The following is a 12,978-nucleotide window of genomic DNA, read 5'->3' as shown; positions in this document are numbered from 1 at the left end:
ATATTTGTGCTAGGTTTCCAATATGGCCCAGTGGGTCTGCTTCCCCAGTTAACCTGAGGTGGACACTCTTGGTGCACCCCTTTGTGGACTGTGTGTACAGCCTTGTTGTAATTAAGTCTTTATTGTTGTTGGTATCACTGGGAAGAATTGACCTCCGGGCCAGTTGGCTGTAAGGATCAGCTGTGTCTATGCTGGGAGAAGTTCGGTGCTGGAGACAGCCTTATAGGATTAGACTTGCCAAATTGCAATAGCCTCTGTGCTCAGCTTGGATGGGGTGGAGTCTCAGTCTTGGCTTCCTGTCAGCCTTGCCCTTGCGCGCATGTGCGCTTTCAGTCCTCCGCCTTCCCCAGCTCGAGTCTCCGCCTGAGAGTCCAGACTCCCCCCACAAGAGTGTGGGTCCCCAGGGGCTTGCCTGGAACTGGGGTTCACTGCAGTCAGAACTGGGGCTCAGTGCCGTCAGGAGCCTCTGACTCCCTTCCACTAGGGAAAGCCTGTGGCAACCTCCGCAGCCTTTGTGCGCACTGGCCCGCGTGTGCCTTCAGACTTCTGCCTTTCCCAGCTCGAGTCTCCGCCTGAGAGTCCAGACTCCCCCCGTAAGAGCGTGGGTCCCCAGGGGTTCACCCGGAACTGGGGTTCAGTGCAGTCAGAACTGGGGTTCAGTGTGGTCGGAGGCTTCCTTCCCCCTTCCGCCAGAGAAAGTCAGCCAGGCTCTCAGCCGCCCTTCCTCTCTGCGCGCACAAAGACCCTTTGCCGTACCTCCAATTCTCTGTGAGCTTTTCTCTTTCCTTCTAGTTGTAGAATTTTCACTCAGCCAGCTTTCCTGTGGTTCTGGATGGTGTCCGTTCTGTCTTTTAGTTGTAGTTTTGAAATTGTTGTGCGAGGCAGCAGTTTAGGTGTTTACCTATGCCGCCATCTTGGTTTCTCTCCAGAAAGTTTTAGGCCTCATTTTAATTACAAAAGGAAATTTCCATATTTCAAAATTAATTAAACTGTGCAGTTGAATTGGAAGTTATTCGTTTGCAACACAATGATATGTTAGAAGGAAATATCAAAAGAAAATTTAGCAGAATTGCGCAAATTTTTGCCAAGTTATGAATATGCTAAATTAAAAGCACATGTTTGTTCATTGATAGCCATATTTGGTGGTACTGATGTTCTTGAAAAACATTTTTACGTATTAACTATGTTATACAGATCATCATTAACAGATCAACAGTTGCAATAAGTTTTCATGATAGGAGTCTCTAACTTTTGAACCCAATTAAATAAAGTTATCATTAATAAAGAAATGTAATTCTTCTCATTAGACCTGTATTTAAAAATTTGCTACTAAACTATTATATTTTTAATTTTTCAATAAAATACTTTGGAGGTTTAATTTTTTTTTTTCTTTTTATGTAAGTACCTGCATGATGTTCTCAAATTTGCTCTCTTGGCCTGCAAACCCTAAAGTCTTCATTATCTGGCACTTTATATACATTTTTCTAACCTCTCCTATTTACTCACAGAAAGAGAGATGATTTCCCAAGGAACTCATCCCCCCCCCCCCCAAAAAAAAAAAATTAAGATCTTTGTGGTACAATAATATTAAAGTTAGGAAAAGTAGAAATAAATGTTTAATGTCATATACAATAAGCTTAAAGTTTTTGTAATTCTGTATGAATAAATTTATGAATGAGTTCCCTAAGTGCCTACTAAAATTACCTACTTCAAAACTAATACTAAGAACAGCAATCATGCTTTCCTGAACTTGTACATGAAATCTCTGGCAATAGTATAGAGACTAACAATTGTTCTGAACCAATAGTGTAGTTTAAACTTTTTTGCCTGAATCTCGGCCTTAATTTTTCAGATAATAAAACTTTTAGCTGATTTGTTTAGTTATCTTTTCCTAGAAATGGTTTTATTCTTGAGTAAGTTTTGATACTTTTTATACCCTGTCTTGTTTGGAGAGAATTTAAGGGGGAGTGGAACTAGATATTATTTTGAGTTATTGTCAGATTCTAGGGTCCTCTAAAGAATTCAAACAACATTTTATGGGGAATCTACAATAAAATATATAAAGATTTATTAATATTACTGTCTAGGGCAACTTGGAAGATCAGGCATCTGAGCTTGACCTTAAGGGATGGCTAGAATTTAAGTTTCAGAGTTTTGTATTTGTGAGAGCAGTCCATGTGGAGTGAGTGTAAGTAAGGAAAGCAGGAAGCAGTCAATGATGGTTTGGTGGGAGATGGAGCTGGATGGGTACTTTGGGGCTAGAATATTCAGCTAAGAGGAATGGGCTTTGCTGACAAATATTTCTTTATTGGTTTCAGAGGGAGGGAGAGGGAGAGAGAGATATAGAAACATCAATGATGAGAGAGAATCCATTGATCGGCTGCCTCCTGCACACCCCACAGGGGATTGAGCCCGCAATCCAGGCACGTTGCCCCCAGCTGGAATCCACCCCGGGACCATTCAGTCCGCAGGCCGACGCTCTATCCACCAAGCCAAACCAGCCAGGGCTACTGACAAATATTTCTAAGCTTGTCATAGTGTTGGACACTCAGAGGTACTTAGTTTCCAGTCTTTCATTTCCTGAATATTTTAATTTGTGTAAATGCCTGTTTTTCTGATTATGATGAGTAATTTGCACATAGAAATTTTTCACACATTTGTTCTACTAGTTCAGTGGTCGGCAAACTCATTAGTCAACATAGCCAAATATCAACAGTACAACAATTGAAATTTCTTTTGAGAGCCAAATTTTTTAAACTTAAACTTCTTCTAACGCCACTTCTTCAAATAGACTTGCCCAGGCTGTGCTATTTTGTGGAAGAGCCACACTCAAGGGGCCAAAGAGCCTCATGTGGCTCGCGAGCCGCGGTTTGCCGACCACTGTTAACTGAAAGTCATTGCTTAGTCTTTTGGAATAGATTGATGGCATATATAGTGTCTTCCAAAATACCTTTTACTCAACAGGGATAATAGGATTATTTACCTTTTAAGTGAGTCTTCCTCCAAATTGGGGAATATCAGCTGGCATTTCCTTGGAGAAAATGGCCTTTATAGTATTCATTCTCAAGTGTTTGTAATCTTAGATTGCTTAAACAATACAATCTAATGGGCTGTTTGAGTGTTTCCTTTTTAAGCACTTAATATATGATTATAGGTCTAGAAAAACTAGGTAAGTTATTAATATTAAATAGCCTTTATATTTTTACCTTAGGTATCTTAATGCAATTCAGACAATGTGTCCACATATTCTTCGCTATTTAACTACAGCAGTCATAACAAACAAAGATGTTCGAAAACGCCGGCAGGTGCTAAAAGATCTAGTCAAAGTTATTCAACAGGTAAAAACTTAAATCTGTATTGATTTTTTTTTTTTTAACATGCCTGAACTTTATATTTAGCCCCCGCCCCCCTTTTTTTTTTTCCAAGTACTACTCTTCTTAAGGTAAAAATGTTTTAAAAATAGGAGGAAAGTAGACATGGAGAAGAGCCCAGGAAACCCAAATGGATATTTATTATCTTTAAGCTCAAGATATACTTACACTAGATGTGGTATGAATGATACTGTTCTCTGCTAGGTGGATATTTAATATACATTGTATATTAGTGTTTCTCTTATTGCAAAGAGTGAAAGATCTGGACCCTAGAACTGTTTGTTGGGAGGTCACTGTCTGCATAATTCCAGAGTAATGGCCTTTACATCGAATACAGTAATAGTTTCCAAGTTGTTAAAAGCTGTGACCCTTCTTGTTCATTTAATGAGTTTCTCAGCAATCACTGTGGGTTAGAAAAGAATCTAAATATTTATTTGATATAAGACTAAATTAAATTTAAAAATACAATTTCCCCTTCAGTAGGGTATAAATATTGTTATACTTGGGTATGTTCATCACTGTTTATTAAGGAATACTTTTGGCTCCAGAGGAATTTGAAAGTTTTTGGAATGGTTCTAGGATGAGAATTTAGAGAACTTGGTCTGGAAGGCATTAAAAGCTTAAGGTGTGGCCTGGAATCAGGATACAAGCAATTGCTTTGAGAAGATAAATACTAGGTAATTTGCTGGAAATTAATGGGAACGGAGGAGAAAATAGGAAGATTGGGATAGTCTAGGGGCAATCTACCAAACAATGTTGAATTAGATCCAATTTGACCTTTGACTTTATTTTACAGGAGTCTTACACATATAAAGACCCAATTACAGAGTTTGTTGAATGTTTATATGTTAACTTTGACTTTGATGGGGCTCAGAAAAAGCTGAGGGAATGTGAATCTGTAAGTATGAATTTTTACTTATAAATTAATAGCATTCTTAAATTTTTATGTATTGTAATTAACCTTGCAGTGTTTTATTAAAGTAATTCTATCAGGAATGTATATTAATTTTAAAGTAGCATATTTTTTAGAAATGTGCTGGGATGAAAACATTTTTAATGTTGTTGCCATGTGTGTATCCTTTTAGTTAGGACAGCTTGTTAAACATTGGGTGTATTATAAATTCACACATACACCCATAATTCCATGTCTTATCCTGAATAAGTAAATATGTGAAATACTTAATATCTGTGGGCAAGGTTGTTTGGAATTGCATATCACAACTATGATTCCTAATTTGTTTTGTAAGTGGGCCTATTTTTAGAAATTTTCACATTTGATATATTTAACATTTGCTATAAATCAGTCAAGCTAAAAGTGTGATTTTTATAACCACAGTGTCTTCTCTTGGTTATTGGAAACTAAAGTACCTTCAGAGCAACTGAAAGAGTTAGGTTTATGGGTATGTTTTTTTTCTTTTAATTAAGTTAGTTTTGAAGGTTTAACAAATTAAACTAAGAATTTACCTATTAAATGCATTTACCAAATCCACAAGTTACTATATGTCAACTTCATTTTTTAACCCAAATATTAGCACAAAAATATGTTGAAGGACTAAGATTCCTTTCTCTAAGAAAGAGAAAATTATCATGTAAATATACCTTCCGAGGTGATTTTCAAACTTAGGACAAAATTTAAATTATAATCTAGTGTAATATGTGTTCATATAGACATCCATATTACTAACATGTCATATAGCATTATTAAATATTTGTATATATCTGTTATATTAAGTATCTAGGCCTTGCTAAGACAGAAGAGCACTTGGTTGCTATTAAAATGTTCTCTTAATTATGATACCACCCCTTGAATTTTTTTCCTTTGTAGATTTACTATCTATTTACTATCATAGAAATATGCATATCTTTGCTTCACTCATAACTATTTGAAATAACTAGAAAAGATACGCTATCTATAGGGCATTTATGTAGGATAATGGACAATACAAAGCTAATTTGTCAAATATTGTTCAAATCATCACTGGAACAAGGAAACATTGCAATTCTTTAGGTCTTTTTCTTATAGCATTTACTTGTTTAACTTATATTATTAGCAGCTTCATTATAGTGTGCTAGAAAGTGTTGTGTAGAACTTGTGATCATAGATGAGAGAATTCTAGTGAAATGGAACAATGAGTAAGGCACACAGAATTTTTGAGGTAAGTGCCATTAATTTTTTTTTCTTTTTCATTTTATACACAGGTGCTTGTGAATGACTTCTTCTTGGTGGCTTGTCTTGAGGATTTTATTGAAAATGCTCGTCTCTTCATATTTGAGACTTTTTGTCGCATCCACCAGTGTATCAGCATTAAGTAAGAACATCCTGATTTAATTTGTATTTTATACTTTTAAATTTCTAGAAATTTCCATTTATTGTAAAGTATACTTAATAGGATTCTAGTTGATTGAATTTTACTTCCTTTTGCTTTAAAAGAAAAAGGAAACAGTCTGATAGAGATTTATTAAAAATTGTAACTTTTGTTTGAATTCTGGGTTGTTAAGAGACTCAAAAATATCTTTAGTTTCTGTGTGTGGCACAACATGATTTTTAAAATGATAAGTTCAAGGCAATGTTATTTATCAGTTACTTTTTTAAAAGACTACTATTATAATAAGAAGAAAAGAGAAGAATATAGTTTTAGAGTGGTTTTCAGCAGGAGTTCAAATAAGGATTTAGCCCTTAGTAAATCGGAAATATTGTTGAAAGACTACATTTGGTAATCATTTCAGTTAATTGAGTTTGTTTTATTTGATTATATATTTGAATTCTTATATAGTAAACTCCAATGACATCTTAAAATGTTGAAACATGGAAAAAATTATGGTGAATTTTAGTTGAAATGTTCTCTATTGTGTGAGAAAAGTATTGGGGAGAAATGTGAAACTTACATAACCTATTAGAAACTAATTTTATGTATTAGAATTTGAAAAATAACCAATGCCCTTTGGCCACAAATGAAGTCAAACAGTAAATACTCCATAATATTTTAAAACTTACTACTTTAATGTTTGCCTCTTAGGAATTGTGTGTAGACCAAAGTTTTTCTTTAGTGACTTTTGTTTCTTGCTAAGGCATCCATACTTGCTTGCCTAATTTTAGTGGGTTGTCATTGAAGTGGTTATTCAGAGCTAGAAGTATAGTGTGATCATGGGGCTTTTCCTATGGGAATTGAAGCTTTGACTTCAGGTTTTTTAGTATTTTACTATAGCTAGCAGATCTATACTTTAAAAAAAATCTGATTCTCTTAAAGAATACTTGCACATTTCTAGTATGTTGTGGTTGTGAAATGTGGGACTCTGCTGGACAATAAATAGATTCCAGAATGCTAGTGTTACTTTTTTTTTTTGCTTTTTTTTTTTTTTAAGATTTATAATTAGGCTTGTGAAAGAGGGATGCTAATATTTTTATTTCCCTTGTTGAAATTTTCCCATATTTAATTAGAATTTGCTCACTTGGGTGTTTGGGGTTTTGTTTTGTTTTTTTTAAGCAGATTTTCCTTTTGATATCTTTAGCACCCACTATACTAACTTTGTACAGTGATACTCATAAATATTTGTTGAATGAATACATTTCTTTCCTTGGTATTAGTGAGTTCATATTTTTGTCCATGACAGTGCTTTGTCACTTCGGTGTATGCTTTGAGAGTACCATGAATAAGCAAGTTTTCTTCCAGTTTTAGTTCTTTTTATTAACTCTGGGGCTTTGTATTCATTATTGTGCTGCTTATGATTCAGTTTACTATCCTTACCAGTAAAAGAGATAAAAGTATTTGTCCTATCTACTTATTTGAGATGTGTAGCTCAAATAAAATAATATAGTGGGACTGCTTCAATAAACTTTATGTGACATTATCATTACCTAAGAATTTTTCTAAAAACATATTTTTCTTCATTTCAGAGAGGAAGAGAGAGAGAGAAACATCAATGATGAGAAAGAAGTATTGATTGGCTGCCTCCTGCACGCCCCACACTGGGGATCAAGCCCGCAACACGGGCCTGTGCCCTGACTGAGAATTGAATCGTGACCTCCTGGTTCATAGGTTGATGCTCAGTCACTGATCCCATGCTGTCCAGACTCGGTGTCGTTTTTTATTTTTTATTATTTTATTTATGTATGTATGTATGTATGTATTTTATTTTAATCCTCACCCAAGGATATTTTTTCTATTGATTTTTAGAGAGTGTGGAAGGGAGGGAGAAGGAGGGGAGAGAGAGAGAAACATCCATGTGAGAGAGACACACAGACTGGTTGCCTGCTGCACTCTCCCCAGACGGGAGCAGGGATCAACCCTGCAACCGAGGTATGTGCCCTTGACTGGGAATCAAACCCGAGACCTTTCGGTTGGCAGGCCAACACTCTTAACTACTAAGAAAACTGGCCAGGCTAGTTTTTTTGTGTGTTTTTTATTTTATTTTATTTTTTAATTACAGTTGGCATACAATATTATATTAGTTTCAGGTGTACAACATAGTGATTAGAAATTTATATACCTTATGAAGTGATCACTCTGACAAATCTAGTACCTGCACGGCACCATACATAGTTACTATAATATTACTGGCTATATTTTCTTTGCTGTACTTTACATTCCTATGACTATTTCATAACTGTCAAATTGTACTTCTTAACCTCTTCACCTTTTTCACCCATTCCCACAATCCCCAGCCTGTCTGGTAACTAACTACCAATTTGTTCTTTGTATCTTGAGTTTGTTATATTTTTGTTCCTTTTTTTTCCTTAGATTGCACATATAAGTGAAATCATATAATATTTGTCTTTCTCTGTATTATTTCACTTAGCATAATGACCCTCTAGGTCCATCCATGTTGTTGCAAATGGTAAGATTTTATTATATTTTTTATGGCTGAGTTGTATACTGTTGTATATAACCACATTTCTATTCATTCATCTGTTGGAAACTTTGGTTGCTTCCATATCTTGGCTATTATAAATAATGCTGCAGTGAACATAGGCGTGCATATATCTTTTTGTGTTTTGGATTTCTTTGGATAAATACCCAGAATTAAGATTACTGGGTCATATGATTATTTAATTTTTTGAGGGCCCTCCATGCTGTTTTCCACAGTGGCTGCACTAATCTGCATTCCCACCAACAGTGAAAAAGGGTTTCTTTTTCTCCACATCCTTGCCAGCATTTATTTGCTGATCTATTAATGATTTGTTAATGATAGCTGTTCTGACAGGTATGAGGTGATATCTCATTGTGGTTTTAATTTTTATTTCCATTGTGATTAGTGGTGCTGATTGTCTGTTTGTATGTCCTCTTTGGAGAAATGTCTATTTAGGTTTTCTGCCTGTTTTTAGTTGAATTGTTTGGGGTTTTGGTTTTGTTTGAGTTTCTTATATATTTGGGATATTAACCCCTTATTGGAGGTATTATTGGCATATACCTTCTCTCATTCAGTAGTTTTTCTTGTCTAAAGTCCAGAAATCTTTTCTCTCTTTCAGTGATAGTATTTCCTTTTTATTTAGGTTGTTTAAACATTTTTGGCTACCTGTAGAATGTTTTACTAATTTAGATGATTTTGAATAGATAGTTTAATGCATTTTCTTCAAATATTAGGGATTAATTTTAGAGCTGGAATAAATCATAGGGAGCTTCTAATCCAACAACACACAATTATTAAATCATTGACAATAGGACTTTTCAATAGAACTTTTTACAGTGATGGAAATATTTTATTTTTGCATTGTTCACTATGGTAGCCAATAGCCACATGTGGCATTTGAGCACTTTAAATGCAGCTCAGATTTCAAGTTATAGAACCATGGTTTGTAAATTTTTTGTCTGTAGGACTTGCTTTCTAATGCCATATTAAATATCTGTGAGTATATATATTTATGTACAGTTCACCTTGAACAACACAGGTTTGCAATGCATGGGCCCACTTATATGTAAATTTTTTTCAATAAATAAAAAGTATTTTATTAACATTTTCTCCAGTTTATTATAAGAATACAGCATATAACATACAAAATATGTGTTAATCAACTGTTTATGTTATGAATAAGAGTTTGGTGAGCTCATTTTTGGGGGATTCAAAAGTTATACACAGATTTTTGTGCGGAGGATTGTTGCCCCCAACCCCTGCATTGTTTGAGTTAACTGTATATGTGTAAGCTGATCAAATCAGAGCTCCTTCATCCTGTTTAGCCTGTACCTTTATTAAGCTTCTCTCTTGGCTGCTAAGGAACCTCTGTTTAACCCTGGAAACAGTTCTGGAAACAGAATTCTACAAATCACTGATTGGGTAACTTCCTTCTTGATTGTAGCTGGAAACTGAAGGCTGGTTAAGTCTTAGTTAATGATAGAGCCTGTGCTTACTAGGTCTCTGGCATTCATTGTGTTGTACCTCACTGAAATTTTATTTTTTCATTGTTGAACAATTAATATCTTTAGACATAACAGATTTAGATGAATTTGTCAGGAGTGTGTCACTTGAGTTAGAGGATAAAAGTGAAAATCATAAGTCATTGTTTCATTCTGTGTCACAGAATCTCTGTAGAGTTTTATTTTACAAATATAGAGTCTCTGAAGCTACCCCAAATTTTCTGGATCAAATTTCCTAAGTATCCTATGCTATGATGTGTAATGGGGCTACTGTGTTGTCTTAAGAATGGTTATTCCAAAGCACATCCAGGATTGAGACCCACTGCATCAGGTTGCAATTTTTTAGGCATCTAATGACAACCTGCTAGAGCAGCAGTTTCTAACTGGTGTGCTGCAAGAATTTTTAAAACATGAAATACCTGACTATTTAGTCAGGGGCACTGACCTCTTTGCAAATAAAAAAATGACAACCAGCACAATAGCCATCTGGTGTGAATGAATCAAAATTTACCTATTTTTTTTTTTTAGTTTGGCAAAAAATGTATTTTTTTGGTGTGCCGTAGAATTTTAGTAGTTTATGTGTGCATGAGATGATAAAGATTAAAAATATCTGTTCTAGAATAAGGGAGTGAAAAATCAGTGGTTTAATATCTTTAGTATATAATGAATTAAGAAAGTAGGGACAGAGCAGAAAGTATAGCATGTGAGAAAAGAAATATTCTTCTAAGAGTAACAATGAGATTTCAGGTTGTAAGATTCAAGAAAACGTGGGGCATCCACTCAGTAGGACTCAGTCCTGGGGTGGGGTAGGCCTCTTTATGTTTTTAATGGGTTAAGAATATGGCTGAAAATAATGTTAATTGTTTAAGTTATGTTAAGAATATGGCTGAAAATACGTTAAGCTTTTATAAATAGGGCAAACTCCAAGATAATAATCAATTGAGGTAATGTTTACCTTTAAAGAATACATTATGGTGAGCTCATTTTGGGGGGAATCAAAAGTTGAGCTCCCCAATGGTTAATGTATTGTTCTCCTCTCCAGTGGTTTTTAAACATACAAGGAATAGATTTTCTGGCTTCCCCTGGACCTTCTGAATCTGAATCTCTGGAATCAGAACTTGAGAATCTGGGTTTAAAGCTTCCCAGGTGATTCTTTTACAATTAACCTTGGGGAATCATTGTTCTAAGTTAGTGATTTGTAGTCCTAACTGCATTTTAGATCAAGTGGGAAGTTGTTTTTAAGGAAAAAAAAAATGGAAAAATAATGGATGACTGAGCCCAAAGCCTAGAAATGAAAACATTCTCTGGAGGAAGATCTCAGTGTCTGTATTTTTTATAGCTTTTAAATAATTTTGATGCAAAACCTCTTTCTTTCATTATACTTTTTATTGAGATGATTTTTGATTCACAAGCAGTTGTAAAAAATAGAGATCCCCTGTGTTCTTTTATACAGTTTCTGTCAATCTTGCAAAACAGCATCACAACCAGCATATTGATATTGAAACATTCAGATACAGAACATTTTTGTCACCACAAGGATCCCTTAACTTGCTCTTTTATAGCCATCCCCACCCCACTGCCACCTTTCTTCTGGCAACCACTCATCTGTTCTTCGTTTCTATTATTTTGCCTTTTCAAGAATATGCAAAAACTTTTTAAAAATGTAGTGTTCAACTTTATAAAGAAGGTAAATATGCTACGCATAGTGATCTGTATATATAAAAGCCTAAGCAACCGGCCGACCGTTCGGTAGCTATGATGCGCACTGACCACCAGGGGGCAGACACTCAAAGCAGGAGTGGAAACCATAGGCATGGAAACATGGAAAAGACTGAAGAATCTCAGAGGGGAGAGTGTGGGAAGAGATTAACCAAAGATCTTATATGCATACTAGAGGCCCAGTGCTTTGTCCACCGGTGGGGTCCCTTGGCCTGGCCAGCGATCAGGGCTGATCAGTGGGGCTGGCCGACTGGGGAAGCAGGGGCAGCTGGCCAGGGGAGGGACCGTGGGAGGTTGGCCAGCCAGCCAGCCCCCCAACTCAGGCCGATCTGGGGGGCTGGCAGAGGGGAAGGGACCACAGGATGTTGGCCGTGGGAATGCACTGACCATCAGGGGGCAGCTCCTGTGTTGAGCGTCTGCCCCCTGGTGGTCAGTGCGCATCATAGCAACTGGTCGTTCAGTCTTTCAGTTGCTTAGGCTTTTATATATATAGATTAGTTAACAACAGTATAAATAAGTTATTAAAAAAGAAAATATTGCAAATGTGAATGAGCAACTCTTTCCACCAGGCATTGAGAAGATAAGATAGTAGGGAGCACATCCTCAGACCTTAAAATCCAGAGGAAGAAACAGATATTAAATAAAGATTAAGTTATAAACTATGGTAGATGTTTTGGAAAAAAAATACAGAGTAATTAGGATGACATGGATGTAATTTATATAATGCAAAATCAGGGAATTTAAAGTTTCAGTAAACCCTTTTATCTCTAAATGGCTTATCTTTAAGTACCAAGGTAGACTTATTTTCACTGTATACTAATTATGACAAATTACTATATTTACTAGTTTATGCTTGCCTATCTCTGCCTCTAATTTAAAGTTATTTGTTATTCAGTCCTTTTTTTTTTTTTTAATATCAGGGAAAGGGAAAGATTTGTCTCTGGCCTCCTTTGTTCTCCAGCTGACAAATTTCAAATGCTGAATAGAATAGTATTGAGTTTTAAAATATTATTGTTGTCTATTAAACAGTTATTTCCATTTGTGATTTGGAACATTTCTCTGTTGATAAGTTACTTGACTAAATGGTTGTAGGCACATATCTCTTAAAATGCATATTAAGAATGCTTTTATCCCTTTATATACAACTCTGTAGGCTAAGTTATGAATCTGTTTGCCATAAAATATGCAACGTATGTCAAAAAAGATTACTGTGGTGAGATTTAATTTAATATAGTTGAATAGTTTATTAGATATGGTGTGTGTCTGAAATTTAAAAGCTGTCCTAGAATAATTCTTGGACCTGTTTTCAATTGTAGATAAAAACAAAAGTATGGAAGTAATAATTTGAATGTGTGTGATAAACATGTTGGAGCATACATTAATATAATTTCCCTATAGAACAGCTGTGGGCAAACTATGGCCCGCGGGCCTGATCCGGCCCGTTCGGCTGTTCTATCCGGCCCGCGGAGCCGAAAGAGCGGAGGGTTCTCTTGCTCTCCCCTCCGCTCCTTTACTTTGAATTTATATTAGTTCACACA

At 35.6% G+C, this 12,978-nt stretch overlaps 1 protein-coding gene across 3 annotated transcripts in view; it reads left to right on the top strand.

Moving 5' to 3' along the window:
• The window catches only part of EIF3E (eukaryotic translation initiation factor 3 subunit E), a 53,376-nt gene that overhangs the window by 27,618 nt on the left and 12,780 nt on the right, over nt 1-12,978 (top strand). For all 3 annotated transcript variants that reach the window (XM_080646396.1, XM_080646395.1, XM_080646394.1), the window contains 3 exons: nt 3,212-3,338; nt 4,168-4,269; nt 5,571-5,680. In XM_080646396.1, coding sequence (XP_080502522.1) covers nt 3,212-3,338; nt 4,168-4,269; nt 5,571-5,680 — 339 coding nt within the window. The remainder of the gene's footprint in view (nt 1-3,211; nt 3,339-4,167; nt 4,270-5,570; nt 5,681-12,978) is intronic.

The sequence above is a fragment of the Plecotus auritus genome (assembly GCF_963455305.1).
Source record: "Plecotus auritus genome assembly, chromosome: 11".
NCBI classification, from domain to species: domain Eukaryota; kingdom Metazoa; phylum Chordata; class Mammalia; order Chiroptera; family Vespertilionidae; genus Plecotus; species Plecotus auritus.
The sequence above is the reverse complement of the archived record's forward strand: the minus strand, read 5'-3'. Positions and strand labels throughout refer to the sequence as shown.